Source organism: Aedes aegypti, chromosome 2 (assembly GCF_002204515.2).
Source record: "Aedes aegypti strain LVP_AGWG chromosome 2, AaegL5.0 Primary Assembly, whole genome shotgun sequence".
Classification (NCBI taxonomy): Eukaryota; Metazoa; Arthropoda; class Insecta; order Diptera; family Culicidae; genus Aedes; species Aedes aegypti.
The window spans coordinates 37771283-37793685 of NC_035108.1; the positions used below are offsets into that span (position 1 = coordinate 37771283).

At 38.5% G+C, this 22403-nt stretch overlaps 1 protein-coding gene and 1 pseudogene across 1 annotated transcript in view; both read right to left on the reverse strand.

Annotated features, from left to right (window-relative positions):
* Positions 1-1077: 1077 nt before the first annotated feature.
* Positions 1078-10273, reverse strand: LOC110676685 (annotated as a pseudogene).
* A 1362-nt stretch (positions 10274-11635) lies between these two features.
* The window catches only part of LOC5579987 (decaprenyl-diphosphate synthase subunit 2), a 34622-nt gene continuing 23854 nt past the window's right edge, over positions 11636-22403 (reverse strand). Inside the window, exons 3-4 of the mRNA XM_001660203.2 lie at positions 12332-13071; positions 11636-12270 (exon numbers count right to left, since the gene is read on the reverse strand). Coding sequence (XP_001660253.2) covers positions 11999-12270; positions 12332-13071 — 1012 coding nt within the window. The 3' untranslated portion in view covers positions 11636-11998. The remainder of the gene's footprint in view (positions 12271-12331; positions 13072-22403) is intronic.

Sequence of the window (22403 nt, forward strand, 5' to 3'; positions counted from 1 at the left end):
AACAAGCTACTATGGGAAAGGGGATGTCAAAAATCGGTTAAAAAATTACACGTGATTTATGGACGTTCCCAAATGTGTTTGTGCTTTGTAAAATTCAGTCACATTTTGATGTATTTTTGATATATTTCCATAAATAACACTTAACGACGGAGAAATGCATTATCAAAGTAAGACAAACAATTTTTCTTTAACCCTTGGTAGAAGCGTGAGTTGTCACCTCCTAGTAGATTTAGAGTTGCTGAATCTGATGTCGGTTTAGAAGTGTTCCTGCACTTCATAATTTTTTTTGCTACATGTCGCCAAATAAGTGTAAACACTGGTTTCATTGATGTTGTAATTTAAAGTATGATTTATCTTCTCTTTGTGACCTTATCCAACAAACATGGCAAATAGGACATAATCTTTCATTTCAGATATAATTTGGTTGAAAGTTCAAGATTGAATTTAGATTAAATCGATTTTTTCAATATGCTTGCAGTCCCCATACAAAATTCTTCGTTGCATGAATTTTAACTTAGTAATATGCAAACGTTGATGGAGCTGTCAGACATCGACGAACACTTTTAAAACCGTATTTTTGGACACGCGCCGTAGACTTTGTTGTTTTTTGTTGTTGACATTATGTTTAGTTTATGGGTCATTTTGTAAAGCGGACATTTCGTTTATGCTATACATCTTTTTTACTTATTAATGAAATCATAGGTTTTATGTGCATCGTCAACTAGAATTCTGCGATGTAATGAAAATGCGACACCGAAAATGTCATGCCAATTTTCTTATAATGTTTAGAATCAAACCAAAATTTTACCAAAAAAACCTGACAACAGTTCGCGTTGAAAATTAATCAAATTGCTTGATTGCTGGTGGTGAAAAATGGGATAAATAAAATAGCGCTCCACCTTTTCGGTTCTCAAGACTCTTGAAAATTTGAGGTGTGGCTTCGTTCTAAAATCACCTTAAAGTTAAAACGATTGATGCCTATCAGAAACGAGTTTGTGACAACCATACAATATAAAATCTTAATACATCGATTTCTATGTTAGAGTCCAACTCAGGCTTTTAATATAATTCCTAAAACTACATCGCAAATACGTGTCTCTGGACAGTACAAAAGTTAAATACTGATTATTTTCCATCGATATATCATTTTGTAAGAAACAAGCCAGTGTGGAACAATGTGATCATTTATGCCATTAACGCATTGACTATTAAAAACTATTAATAAAGTGAAAAATATGTACATTAAGTTTATGCCTTACCCAGTAGACACGCTTTCGGACCAAATCCAGTGTGATACCGTTGGGCCACTTCACCTCGTAAGTCACGATCACCTGCTGATGGGTACCGTCCATTCCGGCGCGTTCAATACGAGGTGTCGTTCCCCAGTCCGTCCAGTACATCCATCTGTCGAATTTACTCCAAAAAATAAAAAAAAGTTTATCGATGGAGCCTTGAGTGTAAAATTGAAGACATTTTCGCTTGAGGCCCTCCATCAAAGTCTTTACAGTGTCATCCAGTACCAATTTCTCAATTTTTTCCATTTTCTTAACATGTACTTCTCGTCTTTGACTGTGTTCTTGCTCTTCCAAAGTTCCCGGTTCATTATTGCCCAGTACTGCTCCACCGGTCGCAACTCCGGACAGTTTGACGGATTTATGTCCTTTGGAACAAAATGGAAAGAATTGGCCTCATACCAGTCCAGAACACTTTTAGAATAGTCTCATGATGCCAAATCTGGCCAAAATAGCGGAACAAATGGCAAAAGGCGCTTCTCGAGGCACTCAGATTTGTAGATATCGTCATTTACTGTGCCTTTTGTCACGAAAGGCTCACTCCTCAGTCCGCAAGAATAGATGGCCTGCCAAATCAGATATTTGGAGGCGAACTTCAACATTTTTTTTTATTAAATTTGTCGTCCACATCGAACTTGCTCTTGCCGGTGAAAAACTCCAAGCCCGGAATTTGCTCAAAATCGGCTTTTAAATACGTTTCGTCGTCCATCACACAGCAGCCATATTTTGTCAGCATCTTCTCGTAGAGCTTCCGTGCCCGAGTTTCAGCCGTCGAATGTTGCCGCTCATCGCGGTTTGGGAAGTTCTGTACCATGTATGTATGTAGTCCAGCTCTCTTCTTTGCATTCTGAACGTAGCTCTGCGACATGCCGATCTTTTTAGCCAAATCACGGATTGAGACGTTGGGATTTGCTGTAATCATCTGCTTCTTTTTGTTCTCCGGTCCCGGTTTCCTTCCAGCTCCTTTGCCGTGGTCCTGGAACCGCCTCAACACTCTGGAGACGGTTGAATGATGAATGTTTAACATTTTTCCCAACTGCCGCAACAGGTCAGGAAATTCCAGGTGTTTGGAAAGAATTTGTTCTCTCGACTCGCGTTGGTTCACCTCCATTTTCGTTGAATCGAAAAACACGACTTTGAGTTTGACAACATGTAAATAACATCAATGAGAAAGTGTGCAAAATTTGGTTGATTTTTACCATATGGTAGAAAAGTTATGCCCTGTAGAATGTGTCGCAATAATTTCGTATTCGCCCTTTAAGATCCAACAAAATGCATCTGGTTTAAGAACTTAACTGTTTTCCTAAATAAGGTACAGTTGGAGAACTGATTTTTATGAAATCTTAAACATTAAACAGTTTAGTATTTTTAATTAGAGTTGAGTGGCCCTTATTCGATTTGGCAGCCCTGTTTACAATGCAGTTCGTAATTTTAAAGTGAGAAAACTCAGACGTCACAGAATAATACGCAGAATAGGGTAACGGTCGTATTTTGAACCCCCTAAGGAAGTGATTTTAGTTTTTTGTCCCAATTAATTAATTGCAAAGCGCAACCAAGTCAAAGAACATGCCAAAATGTAGAGAAAAACTTCCTTTACAAGATAAAAATGCCCAAACGGTCATGTAGGATCCAGAAAACGTCGAAAATAATTGAATTGTGATGTACAGCTTTTCATTATTTTGGACACACCAATACATTTTGGACCCTCAAAGCATATATTTTGGACCCCCGGTGTTTTTCATCGTTTGGCGACAAAGCTCACGACACTGGTTGTATGATATGCTTGTCCATAGTCTAATCAATCGATTGACAATGGAAAACCGCAGAAATTCTACGCTTTTAGTCCAGAAATTTGAAAAAAAGCGCTGTAAATTTTAATAGTTTTTGTTTAAAACATCACCAGTTTCAAACCCGGCAAGTCGATTCCAACAAAATTGTATCATAATTATACAAAGATTTCTTACAAACAACAAATTTTGTTTCTTTTTTGTTAGAAGAACTTTGGGTTGGTGGAGAAAATAATAACATAATAAACTGTCACACTACTGTGAGAAATAAAACCCCGTAGACGACGGTGACCCCAAAACAGCGTTACACGGATTTTTCAAAAAATCATAACCAGATGCTGAAAATTGTCTACCAACAAAACCATTGTGGTCTAATGCTTACCCAAGTAACATTTTTAGTTTTTTCACATATTACAAACTGTTGTTACCACCATATCGTTAAAACTCATTTTAGAACTTATTAGATTTAACAACCTTAATAAACCTTTGATAAAACTCCGTTAAACCCCAAGAGGCCCACACTACAGGAGGTTGTTAAAACTATACCTTATAACCGTTTTTAAACTTCTTAGTTTTGTATAGTATGAATACATCTACCCTTGTAGTGTACGTTAAAACACACATAAGAGCTATTGTATAGTCTTTCTTGAGCTCAACTAGCGGTATCTTTTGCGATATCTTTAAACACGGAATAAAACCCATGTTAAGAGCTGACTATCGAACAATCATCGGTCAACAAGTTGTTTATTAATCAAAACTTTATTTTCATAATATTCAACCATCATGATGTCTGCCGACTCATAACAATAAATTAAAATAATCATTTTTGCGTGGCAGTAAATTTTCTTGCTATCGCGTGAAACTCAAGCCAAAGAAAATTTACTGGTGGAATGGCAAAAAAAAAATCGATTTACAACAACACGCCACAATTACAACATCACAATTATCTATCTAATATTTTATTCCATTACATTTTTAGAATGTAATCCCACGCATATTGTAATTATGAACCCGAAACGGCGTCAATAAAAATGGATTCCATCCAGTTAAATCTTGCTGGTCTTGTCTGGGATGGTTTAAGATCAATTGGTGATTGTTCCGTACAATATAATCATTCATAAGAGGTTTCAATCTTAAGAATCCTTGCACAAAATCCTCCTCTGGCTATTATATACTTAAATCAGATTATTTTTTCTGCAGTAAGACAAATAGGTTTTTGGGAGCCTTGGCTTAAACTTAAATGCACTAAGGAAAGCTAGTGCTGTCAAAAAGGTAAACAAAGCGGTAGATTTGATTTTGTGATACACTTTTATTTAGTTCATTCGTTCCGTTATGTCCCGCATAAACAAAAACTATATCAGTACAGTTTCCCGAAAGGTCCATAACCATTTGCAACAATATCTGAATGATTTTGGTTACAATGAAAAATAACAATATATCCACCATACCCGAAACGTTTTTAACAATTCGACAAACGGTAAATAGGAAAATCACAATGTGGGGAATAGGCGGTTAAGTTATGTAACCATTTGAAAACGTCGATTTTCCCGAACAAAATTTCTCATCAACAGTTTTCCAAAAGGTAGATATACTGTCCATTTTTCGGCAAAATCAATGTAAGCCAAACAGTGTTGATACATTTGAACCATATGTTTCTAAGGGAAATAAATAACGTATGCATAATTATTGGATTACGGTGCTTAATTGTATTTTTACCATATCCTATTATGTTATGTAATATAATGCTAGCACTTGGATGATTCCTGAGACTTTTTCTCGAGGAATTTGAGAAGAAATTCTTGAAGAATCAGATGATTAGTCACGTAATCAACCTCTTAATTTTGCACTTTTTAAAGACTCGAATTAAAATAGAAAACCAGACCCGCTACCAGCCCTACGATGATTCATTTAAGTTTAATATCACCTCAAGGATATTCTTTCATTCTTTCTGAAACTCACGGAATATCGCCTTCCAATGCATCCATGTATTGATCGATTCCCTTAACAGGTAGCATCCAGCAACCGGTAGCAGCGCTGCAATCACTCGCAATCTTCCACTTGCCGCCCTGGGCTGTAACCGTGAAAGTCTTCTGGGAGGGTTTGGTAGAATTGTCCTGGTAGATGACCGTTCCCGAAACCTTGATGATGAACGTCAACTGCTAGGACACAGCGTCGCCAATGACCGGCTGAGCGACCAGGGTGTTCATAATGTGTTCGAAGCGGGGTAGTTCCTGGAAGTACTTCTGGATGTTGTCCTTCCCGTTGGCACCATTTCCGTTCCACACCAGCAAACAGTTGTCCATGTAGAGCCGGGTCATCTAATGCCGCTTCTTGGCTACTTTTTCGTTGTACAGTTTGGTGAATTCCTCCTCCATCCGGCAAGCGGTATCGATTTTGGTGCGCAGTTCCTACGGGGATTGGGTTTGAACCAAACATCCAACAAATTGGCGAAAGATATGTACTTACTGGGTCGATCGAAGTGAATTGCTGTTTTGTAAACTTAATTTCAGTCTAACTCGACTTTCATAAATAAATTGCAAGCTTTGAACAGTTTTAACAGTAGAATAAGAAGTAAACAATACAGCTTGACAGTTTTCCTTCGACGGCGATTTTTTTCTACACTCAACGCTAGATTAAATGTCGCCTACAAATACCAACAAAATGTAACTATTTGTCGAACTGTTAAAATGTAGTTCAATATTGTCAAATGCAAATGTGTGAGTGTGTTGCACAAATTTAAACAAAAACAATTTGCCGAATGGTGGCGGTATATTTCCACCATATCTTGCTTGAATCCATTCCCATATAATTTAACAATATCAGAGCAGTATCATATATTGTTACTGATAGGTATGGGTTGATTTTACTGTTTGAAATGGTGAACAGCTTTGAAGTCCATATGGTTATACATAAAAGCAACTATTTCTGAAACATTAACAGTAACCGTTACAAGATGTTTATTGTTCTTAAAGTAAGACAAACTGTATTTTGCTATGCGGGGTATCTCATTATGTTTTACTGGAAGAAATTGTTGTGAGAAAGACCGTGGTTGATCGGTTGTACTGACGCAGTCAACGGTAAGTGATAAGTGGCTGAAAATGAGAGCATTTTTCGAGCAGCTCAGCTGTTGTGGGCAACATAGTTGTCCCCCGAGAACGGGAAGTTCAGACAAGCATGGGAAAATATGCTACACACGGTAGTTACCTAGATAATTCTACGAGCGGAATGTTTGCCAATTTAATATGTTTTATGATTCTTTACATTTGTGTTTCATAATTCTTTACATGATTATCATTATCCACTGATGATATTGATAACCAGACGCAGATCATAACTTGCATCAGACATTTGAGTTTTAAGAAGACTTTAACATGACTTAGAGCAGTCTTGGGATTTTTATCGATGTCTTTGTAAGACAAACAAGCTGAGGTTTTAAATATAGGTTTTAATAGACACTATACAGCTCCTTCAACATACAATTTGATATCAACAAATTTAGCTAGCAAACAAGCTTTAACAAAATATAGGTAAATTTAAAGTGTTTTTTTACTGAAAAGATCATTTAGCACTTTTAAATATATTATTGAATCTGTTGGAATTTAATGCATCTCTAATAAAACCTCAATAAATAGCATCTAAGATCAAAGAGCACTGAAATTGTTACTTGGGTATAGACATATAACACACATGGTCGAAGCAAGGTAGACGGTCCGTAAGGGGCTGAGCAAAGATTGCAAATCCCAGAAAAAACAGCGTTACAACGGTTCAGAGGTCAAATCTCAGCCATCAAACAAAAATATTATAATTTTATTTCACCGTTGGGAACATTAAATGCCAGCATTGCTGGGAAAAATATCAAACATAGTCGTAGCAAGACAAATGGAGAATGGGATGCTCCAATTTGAAATGTTTACTAAACCTATAAAAAAATATTTCAGTGCCGTTATGCAATCAATTTTTGATTTTGTTTCATAATTCGACATTTCTAGTGGAGATCTTCAAAAGAAAAATACTTAACATGGTCGTAGCTAGGAAGAACGGTAATAAGAGGCTTAAAATTAAAAATATGTCCAAAAATTTCAAAAAACATGACTTTATAATGAGCAAATTGATTTTTGATTTTCTTTTTTTATTTGAATACAAATATAAATAAAGACACAACTTAAGTGTCTTTCACAGAAAAATAATAATAATAAATATAATTGGGTTTCAAAGGGTATGCCCTATTTCTTGGTCTCGTTTGTCTGTACAGTCACCCCACAGTTATGGATAGCACACATATATACAGTATTGGACAAAACATTTGCAACTTTTTCGGATCATAAATAACTGAGATATAGTTTATCAAAGTTGGTCATTTTGTATGGAAAATCGAAAAAGTTGCAAATGTTTTGTCCAATACTGTAGATCAATGTTGGATTTGATTTAGATCCTGCCCAACCTTTTTGAATCGCGGGCCAAATATCAGAAAATATATTCAACGGCGGGCCAAACTTTTTTAATGCAAAAATTTTTTTTGGCAACATCAAATATATGTGATAAAAATTTCAATTGAAGAAATTGAAAATAGATATTTGCCTCAATGATAATCTTGCCGAAGTATCTATTAGAATTGTGCTCATGATGATGTCCTGAACCCTGTGAGAATGTTTTCCAGGATTTAATAAAAAATAACAATCTCAGAATTCTATCAAAAATTTTCATAGGATTCTGTCAGAATCTTATCTAGTATTATATGATAATCCTCTTCAGAGTTTTCTAAGAATGAATTGCCGGATGTGAAAATCGTACTTAGGATTCCTTCAAAACTCCACCCAAAACTTTTTAGATTTCAGATTCAGCCTGTCCTGCTCAGAATTCCGTTAGAAATTCACTTAGGATTATGTGAGAAACATTCACAGGATAATGTCCTGGATTCAGTAATAAGCCTGCCTAGGATTTTGTGTAATCATACGAAAAATTTGGAGAAATTTTGCTCTATATTCGGTAACAATCGTGCCCAAGTTTGCCATTAATGTAAAGATGTATCGAAATCAAACCACGAGTTTTCAATAGTACAAATCTAGAGAACCAGATAATCAGTGACCTAGATTTGTGCTCTTGAAAATTCGAGGTTTGGCTTCGATCCAACTTCATCTTAAATTTATGTGAGAATCTTGTATTAGATTTTATAATTTTTTAATCTGCCAAATATTTGTTATAATCGTTCTTCAGTATGAAATTCATGCTCAGGAGTTTGTGACAATCCAACTAATGATTCAAACATGATATATATTTAGTAGACTGGCCCAGCCCAGTATGGAAGAAAAATAAAGTTGTTTGATTCCACGGGGCACCCCCCAGGATTATTCCTTAGGGTTAGAGGAAGACTTATTGAAAAATTCAGCTCATTTGGACCTTCCATGAGCTGGCGCATTTGATTTGAAGTTAATATGGGATTTTCAGCTCAAACATATGTGAAATAGCACATCATCTACTGCTTGGTTCAGGAAAATTGTTGATCGCGTTCAATTGAACCCAGAATGTCAAAAACACTGCTTGATACCATAGCGAACAATATTGTAGAAGGTTGATTAAAATTGAAAAAGTTGGTGTTTTAACTATCTGAAGTAGATTTGTTAAGCACATGCAATACTGCTTTGAATATCTTGATGGTAGCCACTAAGCGCATCATAGCCACCTATGACGCTGAGCGAGCTGCTGCACATGGCGCATGCATGTAAGTGACTGTACGGGAGTGCTGATCTATGCCTAACATTCAATAGCTGAAAGCGTAATGAAAATGAGCTTAAATCCTGATACAACCTTCTGCAATTATGTTTATTAGGGCATCAACTAGTGTATTTGTCATTCTGGGCTCAATTGAAAGCGATCAACTAGTATACGGAACGAAATAGTGACATAGGGTCAATTTTCAATATATTTGAAAAGAATATCGCATACAAACTTCAAACTGAATGCGCCAGCTGGTGGAGCAGCCAATTGAGTTGAAATTTTGAGAGAGCTTTTTTCTTACCCTAAGGTTCATATCTAGGGGGTGCCCCGTTGATTTTTACAACTTTTTTGTTTAAGGGCCAGTCTAATATTTAGTTTTGTTCATTTATTGGGGAAGAAATTTATTGACTAGATTTCTTGTACTTCTTCCTCAAAAATGATGGCAAGTGTTGAAGCTATTTTACACATACATCTATATATTTAGAACGATCAAAAAACTTTGATGAATAAAATAGCTTAAAATTGAAGAATCTATAATTGTAATAATTAGCCTTGGAATGTTGAAACATCTACTTGGTTGTGTTACAAAAGGGCCAGATAGAGAAGTAGCTTGAAAGTCTTCGCGGGCCGCACAAAATGAGGTGGCGGGCCGGATGCGGCCTGCGGGCCGTACGTTGGGCAGGCCTGAGAATATCTCGTCAAATAGAATTGTAATTACGCAGAACACATTTTACTTACGTGAACCATAAATCTGTATAGCATCAAAATCAATTGTAGTTTGATTAATCATATGTTTTCCATCTGTAGCAATTAAAATGTCAACCACAGCTCCAGGAGCGTTGATTCATAACTGTGGGCATTGAAAACCATACCACAGTTATGGATCACATGCCTTCACAAGGTTCCGGGTCATTTGGCCGAATGCAGTTTGGCCGAAATTTAAAACAATGATGAACTACAGTTAGCATGCATTTCTGCGTTCGGCTAAACGGCATTCGGCCAAATGGCATTCGGCCAAATGGCCGGACACCGGATAGTAACGCTATATATACGGTACACTCAAATTAATCCAAACGTCAAGGCTACGTGAAAACATACGTAGTTTTTTTTCAGGTAACAGCTACGTGAATTGTGAGTGCCGGAACTCAATTCCGCGAAGCTCGAGGCGACTAAGATTTCACGCAACAGCTACGTTATTGTTTCGATAGCATTCATAGGTATGCAATAGTGGTTTGGATTTATATTGGGTTTTCATTTCGTTTTACAGAAATTCAGGAAAATAAAGCAAAGCGATTTGAAACATAATAAAATAGCACACGTTTATTGGTTTGATTCGGTTTGCGATTAATTTATTCTAAAATATTTTATTGTCTTAACGGTATTTTCCATTTTTCGCCGACTGCCTGAAATCCGAGCTGAAATCAATGGAATGTTAGTGAACCAAAAAAAAAAATATACAATAGAAGAATTCACCTTCATTTTTTAACCATATCAATTCGATTTTATCACTTCTTTTAACTAAAAACGAAATGCACGGAACTGAAACGTTACAATTTCTACTCGATGTTAACACCTGTACCAACTCAGTTCCACTAATAATCAACGTCGTCCTTACATGAAACGTAGGTGGAAATCAGCTACGTAGAATTCACGTAGAGTTCATACAACACTTTGGTGACTTTTAAACAGGTTTTGAGTCTGGCTCACGTAGCGATTGGTGAGTCTTACGTTGGTCAGGTAAAATTGACAACAGTAATATAAATGAGAGCTTACGTGATTTTTCACGTAGCATCGACGTTAAGATATTTTTGAGTGTACTCTCCCTCCGCCTCCATTACGTTATTATTGTACGATGCATTTAATGCCCTATTGTTTTTCATTGAAACAAGCAGACCCACCGCTCTGACACATGAACCTTATCGATCGCTAGAATTATTCCTAACAGTCGTTTCTGTATATATCGAACCCAACGCTCATGCTTTTGGGTAGTCTGTCATGTCTCAATGGTAGAAAGGTTTGGTTACCTACATACAACAATTACAACAACCAAGACTGCGCGTCGTATCAATCATAGTATTAACCATATTCTAAAGAGACTTTAGACTGAGCCGCTTCAAATAGAAGCACGGAGAATATCGGTAAACGAAGGTTGTGAATTACCTTGTAACGCAAAGTTCCTTTGTATCACAAGCAATTCTTCACAAGAGACGAATTCGACTACCTCTTTTGCTTGAAGATTAAAACTTCCTATTCTTTTTTTTTTGTTTTGAATAACAGATACATTTTAAAACATGTTTACATTAATATCGCAGACAAACAGACGTAACACTCATGATAATCTATCATTTCAAACCTGCTATGTTACAATCCTCACTACCAGAAGCGCGCACATTGATTTTTTTTGTATTTAAGGGGTCTATTTTATAACTCGATTCAATCAAGATGACTCGACTGGAGTCACTGTCGACCAAAAAATCGTTCGACACGGCTCTGTCACTCGAGTTTTTCGACAGTTATCATTCTAGGTGAATGAATTACTATGGGAGTCGACGGGTCACATCTGAAATATGCATGCTTACTTTAATAGACAATGACTACAAATGAGTCACATGAATCCGCTCGATTTACAAAATAGACCCCTAACGTTCCACACTAGCTCATCATAGTGGTCTTGCTGCACAAAATGGTATTTCGTGAAATATGCTCACCAGATGATGATGGTGTGAAATGGGAGATTAAAGAAATTTGTTTTAAGTGTTAAGTCTATTTCTCAGCGGTATAACAGTTTTATTCAGCCAACGTCCGAAACGACATGTGATACTCAATTTAAAAAAACAGACCTTCATTTTCTACAAAAGTCAACAGTTATAAATATATTATTCTGAATACGGATCAAACACAATCACCACTTAACCCTACGTCCTACTATTTAATATTGCCTATTTTGTTGTAAGAGTAATTAGCATAGAAACGTCCAAATCGTCTCCGCTCTTGGTTTTACTGGGACCAACAGCCAGCATACCGTTCAATCAGTAAAGTGTCCTAACAATCAAATGATTTTCTTCTCACTGGACGGAATGGTAATTTTTCGTTTTTTTTTCATCTTCGCACATCTTCTTTCCTAGCTGCTAAAAGAAAACTGAAGAAGAGTATTCGCTTCGTGTGTGTCTTTTTTTTCTAACAGATAATTTAGTAATTTTGCTATTACAAGTCCTGCATCGCCAGGATGATGTTCTGAAGCGCGGTCCGGGCATCGGATGGAGGCAATTCATTTAGCACCGCCATCGCCGCCAGGCTGTGCTTCTTCTGAAGATTGCGCGTCTTTTCCAGCCCTGGTCCCTTGATGACTTCACTGTGAATCTTGGCGTAGTCGATGTTGTCCACCGATTCGCGTCCCTTTTTGATTTCCTCGTAGAGCGTTGGATCGTGCTCCAGGTGGAAGAGTACCGGGGCCGAGATGAGACTGAAGCGACCACCTGAAACAGTAATGAATATGTTACAAGATCTTAGATTTGGAACCCGAATTAAATTGAATACCTGGCGTAAGATTGGGACTGCTGAACGGTTCCATATCGATACAAGCCTGCCATGCTAGCGAGAGGTGCTTTCCAAACAGATACGCTTGCTTTTGCAGCTTCACCGGTTGTCCAGCCAGGATCAGAGCACCCTGACAGCTTTTACCCAGCAGGCTGCCAGCAGAAAGGATGTGCCTAAGGGACCATTCCTTCTCCGGATTACCCAACACGTCCTTGATGTTCAAGGGTTGTGTATTGTCCTCTAGATCACCGAATCCTAGATCCTCATCGCTCAGCGAATCCGACGAACTAGTTGCCCCTGGTTCCGGCTTCGATGGCAGTGGATTGTTCTGCATATCTCGATCGCCTACAAAATTCGATTCCGCTAAATCTCGCACAGAAGACGAAATCAGTTCAATCAGCTCCTGATTCTTCAGTCCAGCCAACTGCAAACAGGCATTTCCCAGCAAATAATCTCCACTCAGCAGTGCAATTTTGTTGCCGAAAATCATTTCACTATCGCCGCTGAGTTCATTTCCGGCATTGGCCAGCGGTTGCAAATTGACCAGACCCTGATGAACGAGCGACGAGGTGCGAATCATTTCGGTCACTTCTGCCAGGGCACGTTGTGAGTGCAGCACGCCGGCACTTTTATCCTGTTCCAGATCGGGAACCGAGGGGGCATGTCCAACGGCTTTCGAGATGAGTAGAACGATAAGGCCCCACGCTTGCATGTTGTTTTTGCCATTGTAGATGAGAATTCTGAAATGAAGAAAAGATTGCAGATTGAAGAAGATTGTATGATAATTATGATATTATTCGCAGAGGAAAATCTCGGTCTGTAAAAAGTGGATTAAAAAGAATGTTTGAACGAATTTTTGCCCTTAAAAAATATACTATATGCATATTAACATTATATTTAAGGGATTGAAGGCACAATTACTGGAAGAGTTTCTGGCAAGCAGTGCCGTAGCGTGCGGTTGGTCAGGTTGACACCTGCCAAGGGCGCCAAAATGCGTTCCGCTTTTGGTATATTTAGAAAGAAATTTATTGAATAAGGGTGCCTCTTTAGTCACATTTAAAGAAATCCTCAAGGTAATATAAAAAATTTACACGATTCCTGATCAAGTTCAAAGATTGTTTGAAAATTTGAATCTCCAAACACTTATTCCAAGTTCTACCTTGGAGTTTGTTTAGTTATTTGCTGAATCTCTAAGGCCGATTTCTTCACCTTCCCTTAAGCCGTAAACCACGTTTACCCATATGGTTAAACGAGGTTTAAGGCTTAAGCGGTGGTGAAGAAATCGCTTATAAGTGATCTTCCTTGTATTTTAATAGCGGCTAAACTGGTTTAACCCTTCCATTACCAACCCACCTAAACGAGTGTTGGAAAAACACGTTTTGAGCTGTAACATTTTTATTTTTCGATATTTTTATACCAAATTTTGACACAAGAAGCGGATATCCTTCTAGTTTGAGGGCTTGGCCAGAATTTCAGGATTGACCACCAGGTTTCGGAGTTATTCCGGAATCAAAATGGGTGTTTCAAAATGGCCCCTTTTCGAAAAAGTGAATTTGCAATATGAAATCAGCTTATTTTTCACAATTATTAACTCTATAACGATGAGGACGGAGACATGATTAACAAATGTGTTTAACTCAATGAGATCTAGTCACCCGAAAATTTATTAGTTCGGAAAACACTCACTAGATGGCGCTAGTGGGCAAATATAGTATTTGCTTGCATCTCAGTTCTGTTATGAGATACAAAATTGGTGTCTTCGACAATGTTGAACAACTAAATGATTCTTAGTCACATAAAACCTTATAACACTCATAAGATGGCGCTAGTGGGCAAAGATTTTATTTGCTAATATCAAGTCACTGGCTGCTTGGTCGTCCATAGAAGTTAATATTCATTGTTATCTTCTTTTCCAAGCAGCCTAGATAGCCGTGTAGTGTCGGTAGTGGTTGTCTCAACTGGCTAAGAATAACACTACGGATTGCCTGATCATGTAGTAAAAATCTACTAATCAGGTAACCCCAATCCCAAGGTGTGATGCGACCCGTGCTGATGGATGAATGGTTGAGGGGGTTTAAAATATGCTCAATCACTAACGGAGCCTGGAGAGCACCAGGGCGAACTCTCCAGTATGTAGTTCTTACTGCATTAGGGCGGGGCGATGATGCAGCGGACCGTCTTTCCCCAGCGACTCGTGGGACCAAAAAATGAGTGCAAATAATCAAACCAAAATAAAAGGTGTCGACTGCCTCCCTCAGTTCGAAAAAGGTGACGACTGTCTCTCCCAGTCGGACGAAACGGAAACAGAGAATGCTTTTGGTAAGCTTGGACTGACCGAAGATGAGCTTCTCAGTAGTTCGCATCAAAACATGGAAACCGACCCCCCTCTGACACTCCCGAACGACTCAGGACTCCAACCTTCGGTTGAACCAATGGACGACGAAGAGGATGGAATTACAGTCACAATAAACTTGACAGGATCGCAGCCATCAATCACAGGATCGAACGTCACCTCGGGTCCTATTGATGGAAAGACGGATCAACATCCAACAGATGACGCGAACAAACAAAAACCTACTGGCACCAAAAAGATCACTCGGAGCCAAAGGAAGCAGCTAAAAGCACTCCGACAAAGTGGCTTAAGCCGCCCTGAGGCCCTATCCAGAATCACGTGGGGTGAGGCTATGGTGTCAACTCCTTCGAAACGCACTCGGCAGAACCTTGACAAGTCCACAAATGCTGAAGAAGAACATAAGCAGAAACGGATGAAACAACACCTGATTCCGAGAAAGCGCGTTGAGCAACAGGAAACCAACAGCTCAACAGCCTCGACGATCAACAAACCCCCACCAGAAGATAAAAAACAGACTAGTCTAAGCTACGGTGAAATGACCAGTCGCAGGAGAGTCGGAATTATCCCAAAAGACTTCCCCACGACCCAACTTTCAACGACTCAGCTGGACGTTCTCCAGGAGGCACTGCTGCTTCGGGTAGAACAACAACGGAACGCGACAATGAAGCCCAAGTTCTCTAACCTTATCTACAAGTCTGGCCATAGGAGATAACACCTGCATTAAACCCCCTGGAAGGCGTTGAGTTGGTTGCAATGGATGAGGATAAGATTCAACGTCCAGAACTGATTCGAGCCTTCTTCCCTCAAAGCGCACAATACACCGATGATCGTATCAAAGCTCTCATCGAGAGTCAGAACGATCTGATAACCAACAACTGGCGTGTCATGCAACGGCTCACTCCTAACAATAAGCATGTGGTGTGGGTCTTTAATGTAGATGGACCGTCCATGGAAAAACTCCTTCAATCCAAGTTCATCCTAAACTACCGCTTTGGAGAAATACAGTTGAGGAAAGTAAAGAGCACAACCCCAAACTCCAATGACAATCCAACTGGAAAGCCGACCCAAGAGAAATCTGAGGAGGCCTCTAGTAGCATCCCACAACCAACTCCCACCATACAGGCTAGCTTGTCTTCCTCTGATGGAAAAGATGCATGTTTGACCTCACTTCCTGGCCTAAGCGGTGTCACCTCAATGGCTCCCAATAAGGGCAGTGGAAATGTCAAAAGTGTAAAATTGACCACAGGGGATAAACCAGCAGGCCTAGGTAAGGGAAAGGACAAAAACCAAAATCTAAGACATCCCTCAAAATCAAAAGTTGATGATCCGCAACATCCAAGGAAGGACGGCAAACGTCCGGAAAATGCGGAACGCCTCAGCAATGATTAAAATCCTCCAAGTGAATGTCCATCATGCTCAGTGCGCAACAGATGTGCTTTGCAGGAGGTTCACAAAAGAACACCTTTCTGTGGCACTGATTCAAGAGCCATGGGTCAACAAAACTCGAATACAAGGTATTCAACTAAACTCGTGTAGATTGGTATATGATGACAGCCAGCTCTCTCCCAGAGCAGCTATTCTAATACGCAATGATACTAAATGTTTTCCAATTACAGAATTCATAAAAAGGGACATCGTGGCGGTCAGGATGGAGGTTTCTACTGCTAGGGGCAGTACTGAGATCATTATGGTTTCGGCGTATTTCCCTGGCGACGCAGAAGACATTCCTCCTCCAGAGATGGCTGCTCTTGTCTCTTACAGTCAAAAACACAACATCCCCTTCGTTCTCGGTTGTGACGCCAATGCTCATCACCTTGTATGGGGAAGTACAAACACAAATATCAGAGGTGAGCATCTTTTGCAGTTTCTTTCGTCCAAAAATATTGACATATGCAATGTCGGTGATAAGCCTACATTTGAAAACATCGTACGACAAGAAGTCCTTGATCTGACTTTATGCAGTCAATCCATCTCGGATAAAATAAAAAACTGGCATGTTTCTAATGAAATATCTATGTCAGACCATAAACATATAGTCTTCGAGTGGGAAGGGGGTCTAATGATTCAAAAGTCGTTTAAAGATCCCAAGAAAACTGATTGGGCAACCTACTCAGCTATTCTCCGTTCTGAAGACTATATAATAGAGCCGAATATTCAGACTATTATACAGTTAGAAGCAGCTTCGGATTCTATTAAAAACAAAATTCTAAATGCTTATCAAGAGAGCTGTCCGATCAAAACAGTTCGAACAGAGATGTTCCATGGTGGAACTTCAACCTTGATAAACTCAGACAAACTGCTCGGAAGGAATTCAACCGAGCCAAACGCACTTCTGATTGGAGTCTATACCGAAAGGCTCTGACAGAGTATAACAAAGAAATGAGACGAGCAAAACGGAAATCATGGGTTCTCATGTGTGAAAGCATTGAGAAAACTCCCGTAGCTGCTCGACTTCATAAAACTCTTTCGAAGGATCACTCCAATGGTTTGGGAAGACTTCAAAGGACTGACGGTTCACTCACTGTGGAACCTCGTGAAACACTGAGTGAAATGCTAAGAGTTCACTTTCCTGATTCAATCCCACATACGAGTCTAAATGCTGAAGGTGCCAGACTTGACGTCTCAGTTCCACACGGGTTCCTATCAGGGGATTCAGGAACAAAAAGGGACGCAATAAAGGTTGCCAAAGAAGCTTTTACTCGTGATAGGGTTGTTAGGGCAGTGAGATCTTTCGAACCATTCAAATCTGCTGGCATGGATGGAATCTTCCCAGCGCTTATCCAAAAAGAGGAAGAGACACTGATTCCACACATGGTAGAGATTTTTAAGGCAAGTTTAGTTCTGGGACACATTCCAAACGATTGGCGTCAAGTTCGAGTTGTCTTTATTCCAAAATCAGGAAAAAAGGACAAAACCAACCCTAAAGCATTCCGACCGATAAGCCTATCCTCGGTAAAGCTTAAAATCATGGAGAAGGTATTATGCGAGTATATAGATTCTAAATTTATGAAAACTATGCCTCTTTCTAAATCCCAATTTGCTTATCAAAGCGGAAAATCTCAGCACTGCACACGCTAGTGAACAAGATCGAGAAAACCTTTAATGCAAAAGAAATCGCTCTTATAGCATTTCTTGATATTGAGGGCGCGTTCGATAACGCTTATTATTCGTCTATAGGTTCGGCAATGTTGAGGAGAAACTTCGACCCATGCATTGCAACCTGGGTACATGCTATGCTAGCAAATCGACAGATCTCATCTGAGCTGAGTGATTCGCGCATTACTGTTATGGCTACAAGGGGATGCCCTCAAGGGGGAGTACTATCTCCCTTATTGTGGTCATTAGTGGTGGACGAACTGCTAGATAGCTTAGAAAGAAGGGGTTTTGAAGTTGTTGGATACGCAGATGACGTAGTCATTATTGTACGAGGCAAATTTGACAGCGTTATTTCATCAAGGATGCAAATTGCTCTCAATCACACACTCCCCTGGTGTCAAAAAGAGAAACTAGGAATAAACCCTTCAAAAACAACAATTGTACCGTTCACAAAAAGACGAAAGGTACAACTCCACCCTCTTTTCTTTAACCAAATACAATTAGTTTACTCAAATGAGGTCAAGTATCTTGGCATCACACTTGACGCAAAACTAAATTGGAACACCCATCTTCAAAAAATCATAAATAAAGGTCTCAATTCACTCTGGGTTTGCTCAAAGACCTGTGGTAAAACATGGGGTCTAAAACCCAGTGTGATCATGTGGATCTATAAAAAAATCGTTCGGCCTAGAATAACCTATGCGTCCCTTGTTTGGTGGCCTAAGACAAAGGAAGCTACGGCTAGAGCTAAGCTGAACAAAATTCAACGTACTGCCTGTATTGCCATAACCGGTGCAGTTCGTAGTACCCCCTCGTTTGCCCTAGATGCTATACTCAATCTGCCCCGGCTGGATCAATTCATAAGGCTGGATGCTGAGAAAAGTGCTCTTATGCTGAAACGATCAACAGTCTTACTGTCAGGGGACTTAACAGGTCACCTCAGTATATTAAATGAATTTTCGATAAATCCTATTGTTGAGAAATGTAGTGACTGGATGGAAAAAGTGGTAAACTATGACTCGCCATTCACGGTGGTCTTTCCTTCTCGTGAGGAATGGGAAGGAGGTGGACCCACCATTTCACCGGGATCTATTAAATTCTACACAGATGGTTCAAAAATTAATAATTTGACAGGGTCTGGAGTATACGGACCGAAAACCAAAATCTCTGTCTCTCTTGGACAGTGGCCTACAGTTTTTCAAGCAGAAGTCTATGCAATCAAGGAATGTGCGCAGCTGTGTCTGAAAAGAAATTACAGACATGCCACCATCTGTATTTTCTCTGATAGTCAAGCAGCGCTTCAATCTTTGAAGGCTTTCACTTGCAACTCAAAACTTGTGTGGGAATGCATTCTTGCACTGAAATCCCTAGCTGAACGCAATCGAGTTAAACTATATTGGATCCCAGGAAATACGGGTCTAGAGTAGACTGGCCCAGCTCAGTATGGGAGAAAAATAAAGTTGTATGATTCCACGGGGCACCCCCCAGGATTATTTCTTGGGGTTAGAGGAAGCCTTTCTGAAAAATTCAGCTCATATGGTCGTTCCATGAGCTGGCGCAATTGAATTGAAGTTAATATGGGATTTTCAGCTCAAACATATGAGCAACAGCACATCATCTACTGTTTGGTTCATAAAAATTGACGATCGCGTTCAATTGGACACAGAATGTCAAAAACACTACTTGATGTAATAGCGAAGAATATTGTAGAAGATTGTACCATGATCAAAATTAATAAAGTTGGTGTTTTAACCATCTGAAGTATATCATGCAATACTGCTTGTATTTCTTCAACATAGCTTGGAGGTAGCCACTAAGCGCATCATAGCCACCTATGACGCTGGGCGAGCTGAGGCACATGTCGCATGCATATAAGTGACTGTACGGGAGTGCGGTTCTAAGCCTAACTTTCAACAACTGAAAGAGTAATGAAAATGAGATAAAAACCAAACACAACCTTCTGCAATTATGTTCATTAGGGTATCAACTAGTGTACCGTCGATGGGGGTGACAATGGGTCTAGGGGGGTGAGATTGGGTCAAAACGGAAAAATATGTTTTGTGAAATATTTCAGCTAATAACGCTGATATTACTAAAATTAATAATCCAATTGTAGGGAACATACTATTGCACATAATTCATAACAATATACATTTTTAGAAATAGTAGTTTTTGTTTACTACACCAATAAACTTGCATGTTGCAACTAGATAAAATTTACAACATTAAATTTAGTATCACGCATGTACTCTAGCCTCTATCGTTGTATTAGTAGAATGTTGAAAGTCTTTTCATTACACATCAAAGGTATTTTCCGGAATCTGTTTGATTTTCCCACAAAAAAATCATTTTTTTCGGTACGATGTCTAAAACATTGAAAATGGGGGTGAGATTGGGTCAAGCAAGAACGATAGTGAATGAAATTTCAAGTCCACTTTTTTGACATTTTACGGTGCCGGGTGTTCTCTTTTTTCATTAAGATGTGTTTATTCTTTCTAAATACAGCATCTCTGAAACATCAAACAAGTCTACTTGAGTATTCCGTGCATTGAATAACAATACAACGCATTTTGACAACTTCTCAAACCAGCAACTGTGTTTCGTGCGCAGCAACATCGTAAATTTTTATCAAAAGGGTGTTTTTTTTCTAAATTTGATTATTACGCGTTGCAAAAAAAATTTTGATTCCTGGAAAATCCAGAAAGAACCATCTGAAAATTTTCCACCAATATCATCGTAGTGACCTCTGATTTTGCATTATTTTTTTGCTGCCGCTTTGGACTTTGAGCAGTTCCTGTCACATGCACCGATATGAATGCTACAAATACCTCGGATTAGATATTAGGAAAACAAACCGTCCAATCCAATTAAAATTGATGATTTTAGTAAACCGTATCATTAAACCAATCGCTGGATTGACAAGTGACTCAACAACCAATTTAAACAAAATAGAATATTTATGTATGCTGCTTGTCTTGCATACTCTTTCCTCGAGGGGCACTATTCAGCACATATTTCCGACGCATTCACACATTGATTAACGTTGTAAGGTAGGAGTCAGTATCCTCATAATGGTAGGGAATTTGGGATCAGGTTTCAATGCCATTGAAATCACTACTGAAATGGCAATCAGAAATTTGCAAAGAAAATATGCCGTGATGGGTGATGATGTTTACTTGCTGATAAAAAAAACTGCACTGCTTACTGAGGTTCATTTGTTCTATGCGGAGATTGCTCGCTGCGCGTTATTTCCGCGAAGGAATCCAAATTTTTAAATTTCCCCGCAATATTTATCAGTGTTTTCAAATTATAGAAACATCTCACGGAAGTACAAATGAGTTGGATCGCTGAAATACTGGGATTATGACGTCAACTTCTGCCTGAAATTTATTGATCGTGGAATGTCGCACCGAAATTTAACTATTTGCGAAGGTTTAAAATAACCACTGTTTCAGTACACCTTTGGGGAAACTGAATGGGCTTTATAGCAATGGGGATGAGGCTTTAAAGACAATCTGAGGGAAAAACCAAGAAAATTTATGTAAACTTGACGATAAATGTTGGGTTGACATATTTTTTCTCATAGCTCTTCAATTTTCAGTATGATCTTTCTTTTAAGTGGGTTTATCATACTTGTGAAACATCTTAGATATCTTTTTGTCTTGTTTGCATCGTTTTTTGTCAATATTTTTCAGTTGTGAATGGTTTTGAAATCATATTCTCAAAAACAAGTTATTTTAATTACAGTGACCCAATGTCACCCCCTCTATGGGGTGATATTGGGTCATTTTTCATTCACTTGTGGTGCCTTCAAATATTCACGTCTGTAAAGCATGTAATAGTTGGAGTTCGATATTTGACTGTCATTGGACTGGAGGACTAACTTTTGAATAGCACTAACAAAATTCTGATATTGCTAAATATATAATTCGATCGCTGTCAGATCCGAGCCACATTGTACACTAATAACTTGACCCAGAAAAAAATATTTTGATTGTTATGTTTTCATTATAGTTTTATAGAATGTTTTTTAAGACTATTCTTAAACATCTGTAGCTTTTTTTTATAATCAAAATATTTGACGTAAGATTTTATTTTGTTTTTGGTATGAATGGTGTAAGTGTGCATAATTGAAAATGTAGGTATGTCTGTATCTTACTTACGTGGTAGAGCATAAAATTGAATTGAAGTCACTAAATGATTTAGTTCTGGCATGCACCTTTCGCCTCTGAAATTTGTATTCTTTGTGTTGCAATTTTTTATCAGAGTAAGTCCATAAATTAAGTCACGCAAAGTTTTGCCATATTCATCCTCTGTATCACACTTTTTGTATGGATTCCAATTTTTAGGTGAGGTCCTCTTCTGTATGTGACGTAATTTATGAATTACCCCTACCCTACAGTTTTTTTTTTCAACTTTTTTACATTGTAATGGATCGAAGAGCTTGAAAATATATTTGATTATTCTCGAAAATAAACTTATAGCTAGATATGGACGACACACTTTCAAGAATATTTTTGGATCCCCACCATTGACTTGATTTTTTTTGTGAAATAAGATTTAATTTAATTAAAACGACTCTGAATTACAAAAACGGAGCTAAATTTCAATTGTGAGATACCT